This window comes from Mirounga angustirostris, unplaced genomic scaffold (assembly GCF_029215605.1).
Source record: "Mirounga angustirostris isolate CCGP_5_RB_7025 unplaced genomic scaffold, mMirAng1.0.hap1 SCAF_14, whole genome shotgun sequence".
NCBI lineage: Eukaryota > Metazoa > Chordata > Mammalia > Carnivora > Phocidae > Mirounga > Mirounga angustirostris.
Genome location: NW_026991722.1, coordinates 90,898,190 through 90,922,633, shown reverse-complemented (window position 1 = coordinate 90,922,633; position 24,444 = coordinate 90,898,190). Strand labels below are relative to the sequence as shown.

Below are 24,444 nucleotides of genomic sequence, written 5' to 3'. Positions count from 1 at the left end.
CACACTGGGTGGTGGTGGTGGGGGTGTGTGTGCTACTGGTAACTAGCAGGTAGGGAGTATGTGGCCTCTTTGTTCCAAAAGACTTCAAGGAGGGACAGAGTCAGAAATGCAACACAAGGAAGAGGGTAAGTCGTGACTACCTGGGGGAAAGAGGAGCCACTCTCTTCACAGTTTTGTCTTCTCCATGCCCCCCTCAGCTCTCACACACAGTGCTGGGCATGCTGGGGTGAGGTTCAAAGCCACATCTGGATCCAAGTGAATCTGAGGATCTGGAAACTATGATGACTATTAACATTTCCATTCTACCAGCTACGTAAGACTTCCAATGAGCTGGGCATTTCCAGGCAAACTAAGTAGAAGGTGGAATTTCCCTGGACTTTGGTCTATGTTACATTTCCTTCCTTCCTTCTAGAGGGTTTTTAGGATCTCTCCAACCTGCCATTGAGGTGAATCTCATGACACTTTACCTAGAGCATGCATTGCCTAAAGACATTTACAGCCCAACCCATCAGTCCAGTCCTTGAGAGCAGAGGTCCAATCTCCTACCAGAGGTCACCACCATTCAATAGTGGGTGGGTACCCCTATCTTGGAGCTGCAGGAACCGAGGAAAGGAGGGAAGACTCAATTTATATCCCTTGATGTGGTGAGCACATTTGGGGAGGAAAGGCGGAGAGAAGATTCACGCTCAGCCTCAGTGTTTGGAATGGACAACCTCTAAGATTCCTTCCTCTTTTGACATCCTAGGTCACTAAGGTCCCGGGAAGGCTTCTGGCAGGTACTAAACCAGCAGTGAGCACCAGTTCACATCCCCTGTAGTCTGGGTGCTTCTTGGGAAAAGTGGCCCCATTGTCTATTCTCTCCTATTTGTGCAGGTTTAGCACTGTGCCCTGATTTGAGAGCTCTTGGACACTTGTTCATTGGTTGGGACAATAATGAGCTTGACCCACTCGGTCAGTGGGAGCTATAACAGAAGCCCACTGTGTGGACAGAGTACCAGTATAAAAGGCCCAGTGACTCTAATCCTGGTCCACATGACGTTGTCCCCTTGGCTGACTGACCCGCTCCCTCAGCCACCCACCAGCGCATCCCCAGGCCCCATCTGGGCCGAGCATCTACCTAGAAGCGCAGCTGCCTGGCTCCGGCCTCCAAAGCTGCGGCTGAAGGAGCTGTGCCTGCTTGCATAGGAGGCTGGCCGGCTGGGCAGCCAGGGCAAGAGGAAAGCAGGAATCTCGGAGTGCAAGAGCTCTTCAGCTACAAAGGCCACCTCAAACCACTTGCGCTGGAAGCTGGCGAAGTCCTCCACGGCTGTCGTGTGCCAGGTGGTGGGCTGCTGCATGGCCACTGGGAAAAGCAAAGGGGAGAGAAAGTGCCCTCAACACAAATGCCTATTTTCTTGCTGATGCAAGGCTGAACCTTGAAAACACGATGCTAAGTGAAAGAAGCCAAACACAACAGGCCACTTAAATGAAATATCCAGAATAGGCCAATCCTTAGAGACCAGGGTGGCCAGGGGCAGGAGGGAGAAGGAGTTTGGCAGTGATTGTTAATGGGCACAAGGGTTCCTTCCAGGGTGATGAAAATGATCTGGACCCTAGACAGAGGTGGTGGTGTTTGCACAATACCGGGAACATGTGGAATGCCAGTGAAGTGTTCACGTCAGAATGGTTCATTTTTATGTTGCGTGAACTTTTCTTCCATTAAGAAAGATTTTTTATCTTTTTTTTCAGTTTCATACCTCTAATTTCAGAGCAGGTAACAGTAACCAGGTTTTTTGGTTTTTTTTTCTCCTTGAAGGTAAATAACTATTAGTCCAAGTGAGAATTCAAGGGGAGAGGCGGCAACGGACACACTAGTCGCTACCAGGAAAAAACCCGCACAGCTCCACTTCCAACACGTTCTTGGATAAAAGAGCATAGCGAGGGGGCACTTGTTGCTTCATCTGATGTATGATTCCCGAAACCCAGAGGCTGAGAAGCCGTTTGTCTGCAGGATGGAGTCACTTCCAGCCAAGGTCCCCGTGGGCTCTGGGTGGACTGGAGCCGTGGCTCTGAATCCTGGGTGTCTCCAGCACCATGTGAGCCAGCTCTGACCTTGCTGGAATGGGTCCCCTCTTGGGAATTATGTTTTCTCATTGAAAGGAAAAAAAAAAAGTTAAAATGTATCTTAGAAAACTTGCTAGGACTTGAGTCTTTCTAGGGTAAGAAATGGGAGTCTAGCAAGTAAAAAGTGCTGTAAGTTATAGGTAAGAGCCTATCTATACTCAGAACCACCTGCACTGGATGGGGACGGGGGACGGGGCTCTATAATTAAAATTAGTAGCCAAAAAATGGCCCATGGGAATTTCCTCGAACCAGATTCCTTGGCCTCTTGTAGGTTTATCTTCCATCCACACTGTTCTGACCAAGAACATACCATAGCTTTAAGAAATACTCGTCACTCCAGTTCTGCTTAAATTAAGTACAAATGCTCAGGAAGTTGACAGATCTGTCTACTTAGAATACGAAGTCACACAAGGAACTCAAGAAGCACCATCATTTGAAAAAGCAAGCCACCAGGAAAAACACTTGCTCCTGTGGGCAACAGCAGTCGCCTCATCTCTGACCTCGGTCAGGTTCTTTGTCCATGACTATCTTGTAGAAATAGAAGCCGTAGATGAAGGTCCGCCAGACTTCACCAGATGCATGTGTGATGAGCTGTTCTTCCAGCATTTTCTAAAAGGACAGACATTGAAACTTTGAAATTCCTGTGGAGGAACATCTTAGAAGTGCAGCCCTCAGTTCCCTGGAGTCAAGGAAGTGACTGGAACATTGAGGAGACCCTACTCTTCACCCCCCATCAGCCATGATGATTGCTCTTGATAAATGCTGCTCCTGAAGTAAATTATATTATACAATGCAAATGCATATTATAGTATCATCAATTATTTCAAATATACAGGGAACTATAAAGACAATCCATGTATACCACCACGCAACTTCAACAAACTTAATATTTTGCTATACTGACTTCAGATCTTTTAATTAAAAGACAAAACAAAATGTTCTATGGACTCTCCCATGTCCCATTCCTCTTCCTCTCTCACCAGAAATAAATGGTTAGTGTAACATTATTCTCATGCATGTTTTTAATAATTTTATTATACACACATGTATTGATAGAGAATGAGGTATTTTTGTGAGATTTTAAATTTTAAATAAAGGGCGTAATACAATTATCATTTTGTATATTGGATTTTCACTCAACATCCTGCTTTGGACATTTGTCCATGTTGATACATGTCCCTCTAGCTCATGCATTTTAATGGTTGTAGAAGCATTGCATTGTGTGAACAAGGAAATCTGATTCTCAGGGAGATGGGAGTATAAGTAATAGGGCAAAGGCCATGCAAAACTCCCTAAGAGACCCTCAAAGAGAGAACTGATGATTGCATGCTTATTCAAATCAGTTACTGATTTTACGTTTCAGGGATGACAAGTCTGCTGGTCAGCAAATGGTACTGATTTCTGTGTGGACAGGATGGTGTGAACCACATCAGCCAACTTGACCTTTCCTATTCTTCTCCTCTCCAGTTTAATTCCAGTTCTGAACAGTGTCATTAAATTTAGCAAGTGTTTTCTAAGTGCCTACCATGTGCCAAACAGCATGGTGATATGGAAATGGGATGATAAGAGGTAGCCCAGGGACGCCTGGGTGGCTCAGTCAGTTAAGTGTCTGCCTTCGGCTCAGGTCATGATCCCAGGGTCCTGGGATTGAGTCCCAAATCGGGCTCCCTGATCAGCAGGGAGCCTGCTTCTCCCTCTGCCTGCCTTCCCCCGCTTGTGCTCTCTCTCTCTCTGACAAATAAATAAAATCTTAAAAAAAAAAAAGGTAGCCCAGCCCTCAAGGAGCCCAGTCAAGGTGGGAGACAGTGGAATGAGACAGGCAGAATCTTCCTTTTGTTGTGCTAAGTGCTCTGACAGAGCAAGGACAGGGTGCCAGAAAGTCCCTGCGGCAGAAGCTTGGGAGTTGACCAGAGGGAGATGGGGGCTGGAGGTCAGAGGGAAGGCAATCCCTGAAAATCTTACAGACTCCTCCAAGGTTTAAGAGGGTGGACTCCCTCCAGAAAGCTTCAGTTCTGATGCGACATTCTGCCGGGTTTTTAAGTCAAGGAAGGTATAGTGTCTTTCAAATCAAGACCTGCGTGTTCATCGACTGCAGACAGGCCTCACACTTACTAAAAGCAGAGCCTCACCAAAACCGGCAGGTCTCATTACTAGAAAGACAGCTGCTTCAGAGACGGGCTCTGGTTTCACGGGGGCTCTGAGCGGACGGTCCCACGGGCCCTGCCCGCGCTGTCTCACCTGCATGATGTCGATAGCCATCGCCTGCGTCTGGACGCCCTCCACGTTGTTCACCAGCCAGTGCACCACCTCCGCACTGATGAAGCAGCATGGCGAGAGGCCCTTCTGTTCCGAGAGCAGCTGGACTCCTGTCCTGAATTGCAACGTGGCGGGCACGGAGCAGGGTTATGTGTGCACGGTGGCAACAAGCAGAAAGAGAACATGAAAAAGGAGGGACTCCCACTAGAGCATTTAATATCTGAAGGCTCCGCACAGTACAATTTCTCTACACTATTCCTAAACCCACAGAAATCTGCAAGACAGGACAAAAGGAGGTGTTATGGGGGGAAAGGAGAAGAGGAAGGAAGAAGGATCTGACACTTAAGAGAATTACCTTTAGCTGTCAAGCATTATACTAGGTAATTTACATAATTATTTCATTTAATCCTTAGGCCAAACCTGCGACTTAACCACAAGTATCCCATTTTACAAACAAGGTAATAAAGGCTCAGAGAGGTCAAGTAACTTATGCTGGGTCTCACAGCTGGTGAACAATACAGCCAGCTATGAATCCACCAAATCACACTGTCTGAGCATCTGAGCGTCACTGTGGCTCAGGGCTGTGAGATCCTCCCGCCCTTACACTCCTACATGTGACGAACCACTTACGAGGGGTGTTTCATGGCTTCTAGGATCTCTGTCAGGGTGGAGGATGAGGTTAAGGAGCTTGCTGCCGGCTGCTGAGAGCTGTAAACAGAGTGTCCAGTCAGCAAAGCAAGGGGGTAAGAGCACGAACCTCAGGGACCACTCTCCCTACTTCTTACAGAGCCAGAGGCCAAGGATGACGTTGATACTGACGGCGTTCAAGCAAATCCTGGGCACCTACATCCTAGGGCCATCTCATGGGGGGTTTCCTACTTCCAAAGCGTCCACGTTAAGATAAAAAAAAAAAAAAAGAATCAAAGTGGTTTTGTGTCCAAACTTGCTTCCCTTAACAGGCATCTCCCCTTCTAATAACACCTCAACCACTTCTAAGAGATCTCCCTGCACAGCTCTGGTTTTACCCCCAAGGCTTTCCCCACCATTTAACCTCACCAGAGAATGCTAGGTAACCTGGTAAGAGCAGGGGAGGCAGAATTCCAGTATCATCACTTGTCAGCCGGAGGGACTCTAGTTTCCTCATCTGAAGACGGGGATGATATTATTCCTATCTCTCGGGGGTGTTGTGAGGCTGTGTGTAGAGCTGATACCCACAAAGCCCCAAATGGTAAACAATACTGAACAATAACAACAATGTCAACTTTTTGAAACTCTGAGACGTTAAAGGTGCAGGTGAAGGTTGAAGAGCTGGGAGGTGTTAGGGTTCGGGTTTGAATCCAGATCTGCCTGTTTCCAGAGCCCAGATCTTTCTTCCGCCTGAGTTCTTCCTCAGTGGTCTGGCAGTACCTTTAAACATGCGTAATACTCAGCAGCTGAGCCCAGATCACTGGGCATGGGACACTCCTAGCAGCCCACCATACCAAACCTGGGGCTTATTCCAGAAGCTCCTCAAGTCCATAAAACCTCTCCCTTTCCTCAGTCTCAGCCCCCTCTTCCTATTTGGAGGGTCCAGGACTCAGTGGAGCATTTCCGAATCTCAGGTTTAAAAAAGCCTGTGAAGACCCCCCCCCCCCCCGCAACAAAGAGAACTTCTTTCTAATGCCTGCGTCCCCACTACAAGAGTCTGAACAAGAGGCTGTCCCGTCTGCACGAACGTCTTCAATGGCAGAGAACTTAGCTCCTCTACGCAGCCCATTTCCCAAGGGGCAGTACCAACTGCTGATCAGTTCTTTATCACAAAATGGGACCTGTTCTTTGTCATTTTCGTCATTGGTCCTGATTTGTGTCATTTTTGGTCTTCTCATCTCCAGCCTAAGAATCCCCAGTTTCTCTTTTCTTCCAAAAGCAGAACAAAACCTGCTGCTCAATGAGGAAGCAGAGAAATGCACTCCCTCCCTAGGCAGGCCTTCCAATCTCCACGTCCAGAGCCAAAACTCACAGCCGGGCTTGACAGGGATACGGGCCTGGGGGACAAAAGAGACTAGAGAAGTCCAGGCTGTCTGCTGCCTATGAAGTGATCCTCATCCCTCCTGGCCAGAGGGAGTCAGGTGCCCTGCACCAGATGCAGGTAAAACCGGCAGACCAAGGGACAGAAAGGAAAGTGGGTGGCTGCTGGCTGGGGCCAGCCAGGTGAGCTGCCACGGAGGCCTTCCGCTCTGAGATGAAGGCATGTAGAAGTCACATCTGAGACCGTTTCGCCAAGGACTGGTCAGTCAGCAGGACAGTGAGGCAACCAGAACAGACTGGGCAGAACATTGTAAGGCTAACACAGCTGGGAAGGAAATCAAAAAGAAGTTTTTCAGGGGCGCCTGGGTGGCTCAGTTGGTTAAGCGACTGCCTTTGGCTTAGGTCATGATCCTGGAGTCCCGGGATCGAGTCCCGTATCAGGCTCCCTGCTCAGCGGGGAGTCTGCTTCTCCCTCTGACCCTCCTCCCTCTCATGCTCTCTGTCTCTCATTCTCTCTCTCTCAAATAAATAAATAAAATCTTTAAAAAAAAAAAAAAAAGTTTTTCAGATGTGACGAATCACATTAAAAGCTGGGGCTCTTTCTCAAGTAAATGAGGTCCAAGCAGCTTCTTTTTCCTCTGAATACTCAGGAATAGGAAAAGGACAGCTGTGGTCGGGTACAACCTGCTGCTCATTCATTTCCTCAAGCTGTCGATACTGACGTCCGCAGTCACGCACCAGGTGTCATGCTGGGTGCCAGACTCAACAGGACAGACTGGGTCCTGGCCCCTTTCCCAAAGCCCACTCCTGCACAATGTCTGACACTTTCCTGTGTCTCTGTGGGCACCTGTTAGCTGTCCGGTAAGGCAGGCAGGGCACAGATCCTGAGCCCCATCAAATAGGTGCTGCTAAGACCTGAGTGCCCCGGGCTTCCAGGTAAAACTCATGGCTGAGTCAGAACGTGGGTCTGGGACTCTGGACTCCCAGGCTCCACAGCCTTTGAGGCCAGACCATCCCCAGTGCCCAGAAGCATAAGTTCGGTCATTCTGAATCTCACCTGCTGTCACCGGAGTTTGCAGAGGGGAAGCTCTGTTCCCCTGAGTTCTGGGAGTTCCCAAAGGCCTGGCTGTTGCCTCTATCCACAGATTGGCTTGTGCTTACCCCCAAACTGGTGCTGTCCAACACTGGGGTGGCCGTCTGGTCCACAGACACCTGTAGGGGATTTGAAAATGAACAAAAAAAATTGTTTAAGGCTATTTATACACGTGATCCTTCCCATTCCTCTCTCCTTCCCAGTCCCCAGTGGTCCCTGGTGGAAGAGCTAAAGGGGTCCAGCCCAGGCTCATGAATTCCTGCACCCCACACCACGGCTGATAGGAAACCGTCGTTCACAGTGAATCCCCAGAACCAAAGAAATGGCTCCAGCACCTGACTCAAACCACAGATTTACACTAAAGAAAAATCTCCACAGAAATAGTAAGGAAGGCAGAAGCATTCCTGTGAGACTGAGAAGCGGGAGAGAGAGAACACAATTAGAGACAAATGGGTGAATATCCCAGCAAGTGCCCTCCCTCACCATGGCTTACCCTTTGCCACCCCAACCCTCCTTTCCTGTGTCTGTCTGCTAAGTGCCCAGGCTCAATCCTCAGAGGCATCTGATAGCTCCCTTCCTTCTCCAGCTTCACGTCTAAAGAGAGGCCTAGTCCTGTGGCCTCGCTCACCTCTGCCGACTCAAATGTATGTCCAAGTCACGCCTGTTCTCCCAGGGGAGGCTGTAACAGTCTCCCACCCGACTCCCCCGACTGCAGCCTCTACCCCCGAAGACCTTACCTGCCAGCCACCTCCATTTTCATCCTGCTAAAAAAACCCAGCTCTAATCCCATCACTCCGTGACTCTGAAATCTTTCAGGTCTCCCCATGAGCTACCAAACTTGCAGAGCCTTGTGGGTCCAACACAAACAGCCTGACCTGTGATGGCCCTGCACGGCCCGCCACTCACCCACATACACATTTCCAGCCAAATGAGACCCCGTGTGTTTAATCCCATCTGTGTGTTCCGCCGACCTGAGGTGCCCTTCCCTTCAACCACAGGCTAAAAACCCATCAGTCTTGAGGGCAATTTCAAATGCTGCTCCCTTCATAAAATGTCTTCTGACTCCACCCCAGCTCCCAAAGGAAAACCATCTCTCTCACTCTCTACTTTGGATCTCTATAACCCCCTCCTGGCAGGTGCCAAATTTTGCTTCATGTAATATTGTATCGGTCTCATTCCCTTTAAACGTCTTGGAGCACAGGACTATGACCTGTTCACCTAGAAGGGCCGTACTGTACCTCACAGCAGATATCTGGAGACTAGCAAGCCTTTCAGAGCACTCCAGGAAAAATCTTACTCTTAGTCCCTCTTACATGGGGTTGGTTCTTAAGTACTTCCGAATGGAGCCTTCTATTACCAAATCTTTTGTTGGATGTTGTAAAAGTCACTCCTTCTAAAATGGGGTGTCCCAACCTTGGCAACACTGCCATTAGGGGCTAGATGAGTCGGGGGGAGGGGGGCGCTGTCCTGTGCCTTATAAGATGTTGAGCAGCATCGCTGGCTTTCACCTACTAGATGCTGATAACACCAGCCCCCCATCACCACCCCCTATTCCCAGCTGTGACAATTAAAAATACCTCCAGATACAACCAAATGTGCCCTGGGACACAAAGTTGCCCCCAGTTCTTAAAGAACCATTCTCCTACATCAGGCTCAATGATTTGCAAAAAGACCACACAGACTTTGCTAGCACCATAAATACACAGAGAAATGCGGCAAGAAGCAGCTTGCAATTACCAATCACCATCTGCCTCTAACCAGCAAGACTTAGAAACAGGTACTTTACCATAAAATTAAATGAGAAGAAGCTAACTGAGGGGCGCTAGACCCAGCTCTTAGGTGCTACCTTCCAGACCCCTACAGTGGGGTTAACTCTCATCTACAGCACCTGAGAACTGCCCCACCAGCCTAAACTGCCAGAAATTTACATGATTCCTACAGCTTTATTTTAGCAGGAATGTGGTTCAGGAGTTATCCTCTGAATCAGAAATTGGCAAACATTTTTTGTAAAGGAGCAGAGAGCAAATTATTTTAGGCTTTGTGGGCTAGATGGCCCTGTTGAAACTACTCAACTCAGCATGAAGGACAGAGGCAGCCAGACAATGTAAATGAATGGGCGTGGCTCTGTTCCGGTAAGAATTATTTATAAAAGCAGATGGTAGGTCAGATTTGCCCCATAGCTTCCTGACCGCCTGTACTATATCATATGATGTCCATCTTTCAAGAGGCTGCTTAGATCTTAATACCATGAAAGGTTATGCTTCCCCTGAGCAAATGGTTTGCCTTTATCTCATGACCACTCTGAATCCTGGAATAGATATTTCCCACTTTTCTTTGGCTCCCAGAGAGTTCAGGACTGAATTTAGCACAAAACTCTAGATAATTTATAAGACCTCAGATGACGTCCTATCTTATGTTTTTCTTTTCCTATATTTCCCCATTTAGTCACATTTTATTCTGGAGGTTGCCTTTACTTTTTAATGCACCTGAAGTAACTTTCTGGAATAAACAGAAAGCCAAGGAAAGCTGGATAGACAGAAGGGCAGTCTTTGCGCAGAGGCCTAGAAAAGGCAAATAGAGGGAGGTGCTTGGTGTTGGATGTAACTCCATTAAAAAAAAAAAAAATTTATTTTAAAGTAATCCCTACACCCAAAGTGGGGCTCAAACTCACAGCCCGGAGATCAAGAGTCACATGCTCCACCAACTGAGCCAGCCAGACACCCCAGAGGCAACTCCATTTTAAGAACCTTGTCCCAAATCCTCCTTACAGAGGGACTCCATGTAACTTGCGTAGACACCCCCACCTCCAGGAGCTGCAGTTGAATCTCTCTGTCCTCTTTTGAGTAGGCTACAGTTAGGGACTTGCTTCCAAAGAACAGAGTATAAAAAGGGAAAAATAGTAACTTCATAATGGAGACAGCTGACAAATACTACATTACTAAGTGATGAAGGTTCCTGTGACCAGTGATGTGTGGATCCCATGTACCCCCTGGTATGATGTGATGAGAAGCATACTTCACCGCTGAGGTATTCTTGTCAAGAACCTATAACTCCACCATGAGAAAAACATCAAACCAGCCCAGAATCAGAAGCATTTTGCAGGATATCTAGCCAGGGCTCCTCAAGACTCTCTATGTCATTAAAAAACAAGGAAAGACTGAGAAACTGTCACAGACCAGAGGACACTGGGGAGACATGAAAACTAAATGCAACTTGGTACCCCTGGATTGGAGACTGGAACAGAAAAAGGACATTAATAGAAAACCTGGTGAAACCCAAATAAAATCAGGGATTTAGTTAACTAAACAAACAAACCCTCATCAGCAACACCAATCCCCTGTCTCCTTCCCCTTTCCCACATGCCCAAAGCCATGGGAGAAGATGAGGGATGGAGCTCCACCAGGGATGTCTTAGAGGTTAGCACCATCCACAACAGGCACCCCCAAGGACCCTCCAACTTGTGTGCCTGTCAGAGCCCCACTTTCTTATGCTGGAGGACCGTCAGCCACCAGGAAGCTGCCAGATCTGCCAGCCCAGCACTCTAACTGTACCTTGAGGGTGGGTAGACATAACATACTGCTATGTCTTACCAGGAGACAAAATGGGCTTTCCCCTCACCTGGCTCCTTTAGGGCATTTAGTGGCATTATAAAGGGACCCGTGACAGAATCTCATATTCAGAGAGCTCGGGAATAACTCCCAGTTCCATAGCCAGGTTTCCCAAGGTTTGTAATATCAGGGAAGGACAGAATATCCTTCCAATCAAACCTCTCCCCGCTGCCCTCATGGAGTTTGCCATCTGGGAGTGGGAAGGAAAAACAGACATTAGACAAGGAATGTCCATATTAGGACAGCTCTATGCCCAGGAGGAGCTCAGGATTTCTGATCTCAATTGAACCACATTTTCTTCACAGGTACAGCCTCCCTCTTCTATATGTCCATCCCAGCCTCTGATTCTGAGTGGTTATTTATATTTTCATATCTCAGCACCACTCTAAAAAAAAGAAAGAGATTATCAATAAATAGACATATAATAAGATAAAATAAATACATGAGAAAATCCAGTGAACAATGATAGAAAAAGCGAGAAAAAGAGTAAACAAGGGTAGGAAAAATGTGACATTCTAGATTCTCAATAAGTACCTCGATGATAACATTTTTTTTTTTTTAAGATTTTATTTATTTATTTGACGAGAGAGAGTCAGCGAGAGCAGGAACACAAGCAGGGGGAGTGGGAGAGGGAGAAGCAGGCCTCCCGCCGAGCAGGGAGCCCGATGTGGGGCTCGATCCCAGGACCCTGGGATCATGACCTGAGCTGAAGGCAGACGCTTAACGACTGAGCCACCCAGGCGCCCTCGATGATAACATTTTAAATGTCTAGACCTGTTCCATGCAATACAGTAGCTACTAGCTATATGTGGCTGTTCAAATATAAATTAATTAAAATAAAATGTAAAATTCAGTTCCTCAGTTGCACCCGCCTCTTGTCAAACGCTCACTAGTCATGTGTGACTAGCCATCTGTGTTGGATAGCACAGATACAGAACATTTCCATCAGGGCGGAAAGTTCTATTGGACAACACTGCTCTAGAGCAAAGGTGGCAAACAAAAATATGATAGGGACCGTAGATCTATATTGGCACAGCTGGCTATTAAAAAAAGGAAAGGAAAAGAAAAGGAAAGGCCACGGGCTGCTCCAAGGCCCTGTGACTGTTGCCGGGAAGGAAGCCAGGCCCCATGTCTAGCTTATTTTATAATACAAGACAGAAACCTGGTTTCTGTATGAAACCTCCTGATTTTTAAATATTTCCAACCACTTCAAAAATTAAAAATGCACAGCAAGGCTGAACATGTTTTCAGGAGCTGGGAATGAAATGAATGTCCTGCAGGTAAAACTGTGCTCCTGGCCAAAGTCTTGCACATAGATTTCTGATAAGAACCTGACTGACGGGGGAGGGTTTAGAAGAGGGTAACAGTTGATTAATATGACCCTAAGGTCCTCCGGGGGTGGGGGGAACTGAGCCCCCGGGGACATGAGCTTTTTGTTCACTCCATGTCTCCAAAGAGAGAAAACAGATCAAAGGGTAAAAAGTCCACTTCGGTCAGTGACTCTGACTTCCCAGGGCTCCCACGAGCATGCAGAAAACTGCGGCCCTAACAGCCGTGGCTTCGAAGTGCACTCTGCAAAAGCCTGGGGGCCTGCGGTACATTGCTGGGGCCATCACAGGGTGCCCCTGCTGGGGGCTGGGACCCTTCTCCAATCTCCCACATACTTAAGCCAGAATGGTTCTGTTTGTTGGGTGATAGTTCGGGGTTTGGTGTAATTTATCCACCAGGAAAAAAAAGGGTTCCACTTTTTTTGTTCTTGTTCCATTGTTTAAATAAACATTTTTTGTGTCTATCTCCCCCATCAGTATGTCCAAGACAGCACTTACTGAGCCACTCCTAAATGCCAGGCTAGGTGCTGAAGAATCAACAGGGAGCAACACAGACATGGCAGCCGCCCTATGGGTGCTTACAGGCTTACGGTCTCATGAAGTTGGGCACTAATCAAATCCCAGTCATACAAACACAGAGGTAGAACTGGGAGAAGAGCGGAAAGGAGGCGCACCGGAGCTATGTGAATCTAAGACGTAGGATTTGACTAGATGGCTAGGAGTTAACCAGGCACAGAGAGAATACTGTGTGCCAAGGCACTGTGGCAGGAAACCTGGTGCCTAGAGCAGTGTGGAGAAAGGCTCCTGTCACTAGAGTCCAAGAGTGAGGAAGAGGATGACAGAAGATGAGGCTGGAAAGGGAGGGAGGGCCTTGATCATGCAGGCCCTTCCAGGCCATCATAAGGATTTTGGCCTTTATCCTAAAGGAAAGAAAGGGTAGACTGAATGTGTACCCCCAAAATTCATATGTTGAAGCCCTAATCCGTAAGTGATTATATTTGGGGGTGGGGCCTTTGGGAACTGATTAGGTTTAGATGGGGCCATGGGGGTAAAGCCATGATGGGATTAATCATAAGAGGAGAGACCAGAGCTCGCTCTGTCTGCCACCTGAAGACATAGGAGAAGGTGGCCCTCTGCAAGCCAGAAGAGGGCCCTCACTAGGAAGTGAATGTATCAGCACCTTGATCTTGGACTTTTCAGCCTCCAGAACTATAAGAAGCCAATGCGCTGCTTAAGCCCCTAGTCTATGGTGTTCTGTTACAGCCGTCCAAGCTAATACACCGTGGAAAGGTAAACCCTGGACGCAGGCTGGGAAACAGACTGCCAAGGGCCAGGATGGAAGCAAGGAGACCATGCTGGAGGCTCCTTCAGGACCAGGGTGAGAAATGGTCATAGGGACTGGGGGTGGGGCGGTGGTGATGGAAGTGAAAGAGAGAAGCAGGTGAGTTCTTGCTGGACTGAGCCCCTGAGACCCACGCCTGCTTGTGAGAGTAACTGGCTGGGGGTCAGGGGATGGGGGAGGAAAGAGAACCTAACATCAGCTCAGGCCTCAGGTGGCAGGAGCCTGTTCCGCTTGACTGTGATATTCCTTCAGGCTCCAAACTACAGACTAAAGATATCAGGCTGACTTCTGAGGAAAATCTCATTACCAAGGTCTTCTCATGCCCTCCAAATTCTTGTGTCAAGTTTGTGATGATAAAAATTGATTTCCAGAGAGCAGGGCACAGAGAGAACTGTGTCGTTCTGTTCCAGTTATCAGACAGAGTGACGTGTTCATTATCATTAGAATGATGAACTGGTGGCACAAGGAACCTATTTTCCAAGACTGGTGCACGGCCCTGTTCCCTGGAACCCTCTGCGCACAGCTGTCTGTTTTAATTTTACAGGCACTTCCTACCGTGAGCAGTGTCAGAGTCTAGGTGATGCCCTCCTCCCCCTTGGCCACAAGGAACCCCTTCTGAGCAGAGAGCTATTGTGAAGGGCAAAAATCACAGGCAACACCCTGGCGACTCAGTCAGAGCTGCAGGACTTACTTTTATGAGGTCCAACAGGGTCACGCCAGAATTTCAGAGATAAAAGGCATAGGAGAGGTCACCCAGGCCCAGCACATTTTTACACACGCACACACTCAGGGAAAATAGCTGACTGGCCCAATCAAGCTGGTTCACTACCTGGTACCCCCAGCCCCTGTCTTCCCTCCCCTCTCCCACACATAGATACATGTATGGGGAATTTACTACGTGCCAGGGTCTGAGCTAACCACACAGATGCTTCATCTCAGTTCCCTCTCACAGAAATCCTACAAAGAAAACACAATTAGTCCTATTCTGCAGATGAGAAACCTGAGGTTCAGGGAGGTTAGTATAGCTGCCAAAAGGCTCACAACCAGTCTGACGCCAGAGCCTCCACACTGACAGTCTTTTTTTTTTTTTTTTAAAGAATTTTTTTTTTTTTAATCTACTTACTTGACAGAGAAAGAGAGAGTGGCAGGCAGAGGGAGAGGGAGAAGCAGGCTCCCTGCCGAGCAGAGAGCCCAACGTGGGGCTCGATCCCAGGACCCCAGGATCATGACCCAAGCCAAAGGCAGATGCCCAACCAACTGAGCCACCCAGGTGCCCCTACTGACAGTCTTTTAACATGTAGCACCATTCTCTTAAGGAGCTCATGACCCACTCTTCGTACTTCCTGGTCTGGGAATTAGGATGGAGAGCAGGGGCTGCAGGAATGGGGGAGTAGTCTCTAATAAGCAGCTGTCTGAAATGGACACAGAAACCTGGCACCGTAGGAATCCTATCCTAATCCCAGCCAGTATCTGGCCACCACATCCCATGCAACATGCAATATTGTTTCTGCCTCAGGCATTATTAGAAGTGTGTTACCTAGTTTCCAAATACGTGGGGCTTTTCTAGTTATCTAGTTGTCCTTGACCTGTTACTTAACTGCTTGGTGCACAGAAAAATGCTTTATAGGATTTCATTCCCTTGAAGTCTGTTGAGAAATGCATATTCTTTCTAATTCTCAAAACTACACTACAAAGAAGATATTTTTATTTCCTTCAAATGAGGAAACTGAGGTTCAGGAGGTTAATTCACATGCCTAAAGCAGCTCCCTGGTACAGTGCTGAAGACGAAACCTGAAGGGAGCCCTCTGACTTCAGTGCCCCTCTCCACGCACCGTGTTAGAAAACAAACACAGCAAATTCCATGTTACGTATATTTTAACACAACAATAATAAATAAAACAAACAAAAACAAATCAAGCACAATTTCATTTGTATCAGTATAGAGGATCCCTCACTATATATGAGCAGAGACAATTTTTTGATTTATGTGTAAGCTTAACAACACACTTGGTCGGTCATATAAACTTTATTCACGTGCCTCTCCCAACAGCTCATTTTTATATGTGATTTCCAACTGTGGGAACTTGTCATTTTTGTTCCATCTGGAATTCCACCATGTGAAGCTGTGGGGACTGCTACATTATTGCGGGACTTATAAAATAATTCTCTTCTGGCTCTGCTGATTTTTCTTATGTTAAATTCTAACCCAAGTCCAAAACTTTTCACCAGAGTCTCTTGTTAGAAAGTAAAAGGTTAATAACTCCACCCTGAGTTTGATTTACACCAAAAATGCAGCGTGCCTCCCACACTCAGAGATCAGAGATTCTTGATTAGAACTCAGATCCCAATCAGGATTTGGCCAGGGTCACACAGCTCACTGGGAAAAGGCAAGCACAGACCTCTGAAGACCTGCACAGACAGGCACAGCACCATCCGACCTCTTAAGAAAGGGAAGACTCCAATGCTCACTACCCCCTTTCCCTCCAGGCACAGTGTGCTAAATGGTGCAGGGGCTCAGCCACTCACAACTTGTGTGCCTTTGACCAGATAATGTATTAAACCTCAGTTTCTTTATCTGGAAAATGGCGTGATAACATCTACACCTCATAGACTGTTGCGAAGACTGTGTGTGCAAAGCCCTTTGCAAAGTAGCCAACGGAGTAAGGACTCAATGTTGGCTTTCTGACTTTCACCAAATAGGGATCCCTTAACCTTTGCCCTTGAACCTCCCAAGTCCTGTCCTCCTTAGTCCACCTGTTCCTCCATAAACCCTCTCAACTCTTTCAAATCTCTGTAACTAAGTCGATTTCATATACTTAGGGGCCTCGATAAAGGGCAGAGAGTCCAGTTTCTCTTCCCCTAGGACCTGTCAGAACAGTAATTACTAAAGCCAATTACAGAGCAGGGGTCACAAGTCAAGCCTGTTGGTCCTGGATTTAAATCCCAGCTCTATCCTGTACTGTGTAAAGCACAACGTCTTTGTCCCCCAATTTCTCCATGTATCAACTTAGGATAAATTAACTCACAGGCCATGTAGTGAGGATGAAATGAGAGAATACTACGTGCTTGGCACAGAGCAACTGAAGACTGTTTAGTCTTGGAAGGCCTATGGAGGTCTGGTCTAAACCCTTTATTTGACAAATGAGTTAAGGGAAGTCCAGAGGCGAGGTGAGCTGCCCAGGTTCATCCACCACTAGCCTATGACGGAGCGTATGCCTATTAATAAATGTTTGCTGTTTCTCCACCACTTCCTGCCACACTGCTATGAATTTATCAGGGTGTACTTGGAGGAAAAAAGTATTCAGTTCTTAAGAAAGCATATTTTACGTTGCTTATATTATATGGACAAAACATCTAAAAGGGAAGATGCTGCTGATGTGGCAGAGACTCAGTGGCAACCACACGGAACAGACAGGCAGACTTGGGACACACGAGCGTCAATGCTGATTACTGCTCTCCTGCTTTAACCATTTGCAACCCCCTTTGCCGCCGCCGACCCCGCGGAAGGGACTGCACACCTCTGAGACCGAATTCAATTTCAGCTGCCCTTCAAACTCAGTTTCAGCCCACTTCCATGTGTTCAGAGCCGAACAGAAGGCCTCTGCTGATGGGACAGGCATGCCCAGGCTGCAGAGCCCTCGGAGTTTGACTGACCTGTGGGTAGAAGGCGGACGACGCTGTGCGCGGGCTGCGGACAAACTCCATAAAGAAGGCCCCGTCCTGAAGTCAGAGGAGGAGGAAGCAGCAGCAGCAGCGAATGCGAGGGAGTGAAGGGGTGAGTGTGGACCCGTGGTGAGCCGTCGGGGGTGGGGTGGGGGGGGGTGGCGAAAGAAAAAAATAAAAATAAAAACAAGGAGGGAAGGAGAGAAACAAGGGCACGTGAGGGGAATGGAGGGGAAACAGAGAGAGAGAGAGAGATCCACCCAGAAGGACCATATCCAAATGCAAAGCATTAGCGGGAACTCACACCTTCCTGGGCAGAATGTCCCATCTGTGTGGGAGCAAGCACAGGGACAGAAGGTGCGTCCAAGCTCCCTCAGGTCTCATCAGAGCCTGGCTTGGATGTCGCACCCTCCCACATAGCTCTGAACTTTCTTCAGACCTATGTCAAGGGAGAGGAAAAGGCCACAGAGCTGCTTGGTGGGAATGGTGGGGGAAAGCCTTCAGGGGTTGCTTCCTGGCCTCCCGCCTGGCTGGGTGACCAGCAGCCCTCTTGGAGACATACAGAGGTTTGAGGTTTTCAGTTAATAAACATGGCAGCCAGATGGGAGAAGAGGATTCAACAGCAGGAAAAGTTGGGATCCAGAAGCAGCAATACCTTCTCCTCCACTGGTTTGTGTAACAAAATAACCAAGGAGTTGAGACATATATAGTGTCAGAAACATATGCATTCATTAGGTGGGGGTGGGGAGGTGGGAGAGTTCTGAAGCGGCCTTCCCCTCCGAACCCTAGTCTTGTGGGGTCCAGGCTGCCCTGTATTTGAAACAAAAATGACATAGAGGACTTTCCCAAAGACCCCTCCTTTCATCTTTCTTAAAGTCAAGAAGTGTCCTCTTGTCCCTTCCAAATATTTTTACTTTTTAGTTAAATTTTATCACTGAAATTTGGAAATGGCACTTGGTAAGTCTGAAGGTCGGCTTTCTTACAACTTTTCTTCAATTCTCAAAGTAGAATCACTGAACTATGCAGGGGTCCATTTTATCAATACTGCTGCCATTTCCCATCAACCACTTTGAACTCAACTAACAAACCATGGACACGCGTGGCTATGGAGATGCAATTTCAGGGACCACTCTCCGCACCCTAACACAAGATGCTAACTGGAAACACTGTTGGCATTTCTGAGTGTGTCACCTAGAGGCCTTCCCTTTGACCACCTCAAAACATCTTCGCTTCCCTTTGACCATCTGGGGATCTACATCTGCCACAAATGATAACCATCCAGGTGGATTTTAGCATTCAGTTGGAAAATGAGAAGAATGTTCTAAACGGCCATCTAATATTTGGCCATTGGTGCATTTTAACCTTAATGCTTGTGGTTCTATAAGTTTCCTACTCTCAGGCCTGTCCCAGACACTGGTTCTCATCCTCAAAGATGGCAGTAAGTATGGGTAACAGCTAGTGGGCAGCACGCAGGGTGCCTATGCATTCTCATCTGTGTCCCTTCTCTGCTGCAACATACAGAAGCAGAGGGGCTAATGCTGCTGAGATTTATGTACATGTGAAAAGATTCTTTCTTGCCGGACAGATCATTCTTTATGCAGAGACTATCCTTGGGACTATACCTAAAGTCACTTCCTAGAGCTGGGTGAGCAAACTACAGCCTGCAGGCTACTGGTGTATTATACTCTGTGAGCTAAGGGTGGGTTTTAAAATTTTAAATGGGGGGCGCCTGGGTGGCTCAGTTGGTTAAGCGACTGCCTTCGGCTCAGGTCATGATCCTGGAGTCCCGGGATCGAGTCCCGCATCGGGCTCCCTGCTCGGCGGGGTGTCTGCTTCTCCCTCTGACCCTCCTCCCTCTCATGCTCTCTGTCTCTCATTCTCTCTCTCAAATAAATAAATAAAATCTTAAAAAAAAATAAAATAAAAATTTAAATGGATATAGAAGTACCTAACACTTAAAAAAAAAAAAGTGCCTACATACAGCCTTGATCTTGCCTCTTGGCTCACAAAGCCTAAAATGTTTATTTAGATTTGCCAACCTCTGGTCTACAGAATACATAAGCTGCTTATAGTCTCAGTTGATACACCTTCTCGGATTTTATTTTATTTATTTATTTTTTAAGATTTTTATTTATTTGACAGCTAGAGACACACAGCGAGAGAGGGAACACAAGCAGGGGGAGTGGGAGAGGGAGAAGCAGGCTTCCCACCAAGCAGGGAGCCCGAAACGGGGCTCGACCCCAGGACCCTGGGATCATGACCTGAGCGGAAGGCAGACACTTAACGACTGAGCCCCCCAGGCGTCCCTCTTTCTCGGATTTTAATCCCTCCATCCTTGTGGGATAAATTTATCCCAAAGAAATAATAAGAGAGGTGGTCAAATAATTATGTGCATGGATGTAGTTTGCAGTATTATTTATAATTGTGATACCATGCAGAATAACTGTAAAAACTTAAGGAATAATTACCAAAACTTTTTAAAAATCAAAAACCATCTACATTTTTAACAAAAAATATAAATGAAGGTCTATCCATATGATGAAATATTATGTATTTTTAAAAAATCATGCTTTTAAAAAATACTTAACGACTAGAAAATTTTCAAGGTAAGGAAGTGAAATAAACAAACCCATAGATAGATCTACAAGTATAAAAGTTGGCCACAGTTTTGAAAAATAAAATACATCTATTGAATCTCCTTCATCTTCTAGTGATAGAGACCAGGTAAGAGAATGCACAGTCAGCTCACCGTGACGCCCATACCAGAATGATCTCACATTCTGAATTTCCCTGAATAAGTAGACAGAGCCAAGTTTATTGGTTTTAAAGGATACAAAAAGCCTGACCTATGGAGTTTTGGGCCCCTTTACTGTACTTGCTATTCCATACAGAGGCCCAAGGCCCCACGTTTTGATCTTTTCCCCCAGGAGATGCTTCCATTTGACTATATTTCTCAGGAGTTTAAGCAGACTGATAGGAATTTCTTTATCAAAGAGTGAGCTCTCATAGGAGCTGCCCCACCAGCTTTCTACCTCCTGTCTGGGAGAGCCAAAGATGTGGCTGAAGGAAAACCAGATGGCCAATTTCACAGCTCAAGCCAGATCTTGGGACTTGACCAATATAGTTGAGCTCGACTATGTTGTATCTGCATTTATCTAGCAGTTAACTTCCTTACAACTGCGAGCAGAAACTGCTTCCACAGAAATCATAATGCTTAAGAGGGTTCAGGGTAGAATTTATCCAAATCCTCAGCACATTCATCCCTGGATTCGAACGACCCTCCACATCAGGTCCCTGAGAGCACGAGGCAGCTCCGTGCTGGAGTGGTCCCCTTTACCTTTCGTGGGCTGTCCACGTAGGTGGGAGTCATGGCAACACTGCTGCTCTCAGCCGGCTGGGAGGAGCTCTTGGCACCAAGCACAGCTGCCTGCTGTTCTCCTAGACACCTGAAAGGTGAAAAACACGTCTGTAGCTTGCTGAAAGGCCCCTGGTAAAGGGCCCATGTCAGCCAAGATGAAATGAAGGCAGTTCTGTTGTCACCTCTGAAACACACACTTCTGCTCTGTTTCTCCTTCAGGCCCGACAAATACCCTTAATTGCATTCATTGTCCTGAACAATCAGCCTTCCTCCAAGGTAAAGAAGAAAAGAGCCCAGTTTATTTATTTATTTATTTTTAAAAAGATTTTATTTATTTATTTGACAGAGAGAGACACAGCGAGAGAAGGAAGACAAGCAGGGGGAGTGGGAGAGGGAGAAGCAGGCTTCCCGCCAAGCAGGCAGGGCTCGATCCCAGGACCCTGGGATCATGATCTGAGCCGAAGGCAGATGCTTAACGACCGAGCCACCCAGGCGCCCCGAAAGAGCCCAATTTAAAAAGCACTATGGCGGTACCTATTACTTTGAAAAGTGACGTGACATGGTGTGAGTGACTCCATCCATGAACACCATTTTTTTAATCTGCTGGGAAGACTTGTTCTCAGTTTTTCTTAAATATACCAGCAGAAGCACATTCTGAAAATTAGGGTTGCATTAACATGTGGCATAAACTATATGGGGAAATGTGTTGATTCCCCATACATTTTGAAGGCTTATATGCTAATTTTTCAAATGTAAGCCCTTATATCCCTGCCTCACCCCCCAACCACACAAATCTAACAGGCACTATCTCATAACCCAAGACAACTATGGTTTCTTAGGACATCTTATCCCATCTCAGTTCTGATGCACATAAAAGCGTACTTCCATGTTTATTTTTCTTTTATCTGTACTAAAAATAACTATGGGCTATCGTAACTTAAATGCTCCCCCAAATTAGACTGCTTCAACACATCACTGAATTTTTATTTCGTAGATTCCAGAAGTCTCACATTATATATAGTCTTAAGTCTTCATTCTTATTGCAACATATACTTCGTGTGGTGGACACTGTGAGGCGCCGCCCAGATCCCTCTGCTGTGGCCTTGCTGCCACAGTATCTGGGCACATTGTCCAGCTGGCTCAGCTGTCGGCCCCTTCAGGGACAGCCCCAACTGCAGAGCTCTTGCTGCCCCTCCCCACCCCCACCCCCCGCAGCGGCCCACAGACAATGAATGATCAACGAGGGGGTGTATAGGTCTGGCCATGTTGGTCCAACTGGGCTCATCCCTGAAGGCTCTTCTAGCTCCAGGGCTTGAGTGAGGTGGCCCAAGGCTGTCCCTGGCCCTGCGCTGCACCTGGACTTCTCCCTCTGTCCATTTCCTCCTCCCTCCCGCACATCCTGAGCCCACGGACTTGCCTTAATAAACATACTGCATGTTAAACTCCATCTCAGTCTGCCTCCCCAAGAACCCAGTCTGTGAGACTGCCCTACTCTTACATTCTGACATGTTTGTTACAGATTGTCAAGCCATCTCATACCGGAGATTAAAAATCAGTTTCCATGGTAACCTGTTACACTCTTTTTTCCCCCCTACTTTTTATTATGGAAAAATTTCAAACACAAACACAAGTAAAAAGGCTAAGATAATGAGTCCCTACAAACCCAGCCCCCCAAATTATATACTTAGAGCCAATCATGTTTCATCTATACCCCTTATCTACACACCCCAATTATTTTGAAGCAAAACTCATACATATCATTTCATCCATAAGAACTTCAGTACGCACTGTATCCCTAAAAGAACTTTTGAAAAAACATAACCACAATTCCAATACACTTGAAAATTTTTTAATTTTCTAATATCAAATATTTCGCCAATTGTCTCCCCAAAATCATTTGTACAGTTTGTTCAAAACAGGTTTCAACTAAGGTCCCTACGCTGCAATAAGTTATGTCTCTTAATTCTCTTTTAAGCCATAAATTCCTCTTCATTTTTCTTTATCTTTACAATTTATTTGTCGAAGAAAGTAGCTCATTTGTCCTGTAAATTCACAGTCTGGATGTGCTGATTTTCTCCCTTTACTGTTTATCATGTTCCTCTGTGCCTTGTTTACTTACTTCCTGAGAACTAGAAGTTCTATCTAATGGCTTGAGCAGTTCAGGTTCAATTTTGGGCAAGAACTCTTAAGTGGTGTGTATTTCTATCTGGAGGCCTATAATGTCTGGCCCTCTCTCTCTGGTGATATTAGTGGCCACTGGTGAACTCTGTTAGATCCAGAAGTTTGTTAAAGATCACACATGGTAATAGTCTATCATTCCTTCTGAAGCTATGAGCTGCAATATTGAACAAAGACAAACCTCCCTACACCAATTACTTGTTTACTCTGAGGTATAATTCATAGAGGAAAAGCAGAACAAACGCTCAATTCTTTCCCATGTCCCTACACCATACTGTCTCTCTCTATCACATTGAAGTGTGTTTTCCTCTGAGCCTCATCCACAAATGCACACTGTAACATTCTCTCGTACTTCCCCAAGGCTGCGGGGACAGGAAGCCCTGGTTACCCCTCCCGTGTCCCCTCAGATGCACATGACAATCCCCATTTACTGAGTTGCCTTCCTTGTGGGGACCTGTGGACTAAGAATCAGGGATTCAGAGGCGAGTAAAACCCTGTCCTTGCCCTTGGAGGCTCCTGTCTAATGGCTCAGAAGGGAACCTGCCCGAAAACAAGCAGTTATACTATATATATGTATATGTGAAAACATACACGGAGGCACACTGCCTTCTGCCGGGACGGAGTTGCCGGCCAAGCCTCCACGGAAGCAGTGACAAAAGCCTTTTGGTGGTCTCTATCCTGACTTGGCTGTCATCAGGTTATCCTCATCTATTAGGAGCAGCTGAGCCAGAACCAGCTGCCCAGACTGGTCCCAGCCATGCAGACAATGAGCAGAAGACTGAGACTTCTGGGGCCTCTCTCTATCTTCCACAAGAGCCTGACAAAACGTACATGACTTCAGATACCGACTAGAAGGGAAATGGAAGAAACAGACACAGTTTATGGTAAGATGGCAGGACTACAGATGAAATTTTATAAATTCTTTTCCATATCGCTATAGCATTGTTTTTCATAATAAATAAAATTGGATCTGCTTGGTGCTGCAAAAGCAAAAGAAAAGCACACAAATAAAAAACACCGTGAGCAAACATATAAAGGTCTGACTCCCTCTGCTCTACCTCCTGCATTGAGAAAACATAGCAAGTCACCCAAGAGCAGTCATCTGGGGAGAGAATAAATCTCGGGTCTCTCTGTCCTGCCTCCTGCTGTGAGGTTAGCTGAGAATCTTTCCCTACACATGGGGGGACACTACCACCCCAACTACCCTTCCTCTTCCAGTCTGAGCAGAAAGAGGCTCCTTGGAGCATATTAAACGATGACTCACTGACAAATTATAAATAAGATCTCCCCCACCCCCAGCTTCACACCGCTCCCAGCAACATATGTTCCTTGTTCTTTTTTCCAGCGGGAAAGATCTGTGATTAGTTACAGGGAGAACCTGCCAGGCTGAGTTCTGGGCTCTTCCCTTGGTCAGACAAAGTAAACAGACCCAGTTCCCTCAGTAATGAGCCCAACATTTGCCCACACCCCCCAGTGTCCCTTCCTTTCCATTCTTTATCACCCTCTCT

The 24,444-nt window shown here is 46.8% G+C and overlaps 1 protein-coding gene across 14 annotated transcripts in view; it reads right to left on the bottom strand.

Annotated features, from left to right (window-relative positions):
- DEPDC5 (DEP domain containing 5, GATOR1 subcomplex subunit) overlaps window positions 1-24,444 on the bottom strand; it is a 127,570-nt gene that overhangs the window by 21,257 nt on the left and 81,869 nt on the right. For 7 of the 14 annotated variants that reach the window (XR_010407456.1, XR_010407457.1, XM_064578745.1 and 4 more), the window contains 7 exons: window positions 20,738-20,846; window positions 17,392-17,457; window positions 7,424-7,578; window positions 4,990-5,067; window positions 4,342-4,474; window positions 2,604-2,712; window positions 1,118-1,342 (listed from right to left, as the gene is read on the bottom strand). Coding sequence is in view for 9 of the 14 variants with exons in the window: in XM_064578745.1 (XP_064434815.1) it covers window positions 1,118-1,342; window positions 2,604-2,712; window positions 4,342-4,474; window positions 4,990-5,067; window positions 7,424-7,578; window positions 17,392-17,457; window positions 20,738-20,846 (875 nt within the window). In the remaining 5 variants the exon portion in view is untranslated. Of the gene's footprint in view, window positions 1-140; window positions 277-1,117; window positions 1,343-2,603; window positions 2,713-4,341; window positions 4,475-4,989; window positions 5,235-7,423; window positions 7,579-17,391; window positions 17,458-20,737; window positions 20,847-24,444 lie in introns of those variants that run through there. The other 7 variants (XM_064578746.1, XM_054510423.2, XM_064578748.1 and 4 more) reach the window with 4 other exon arrangements.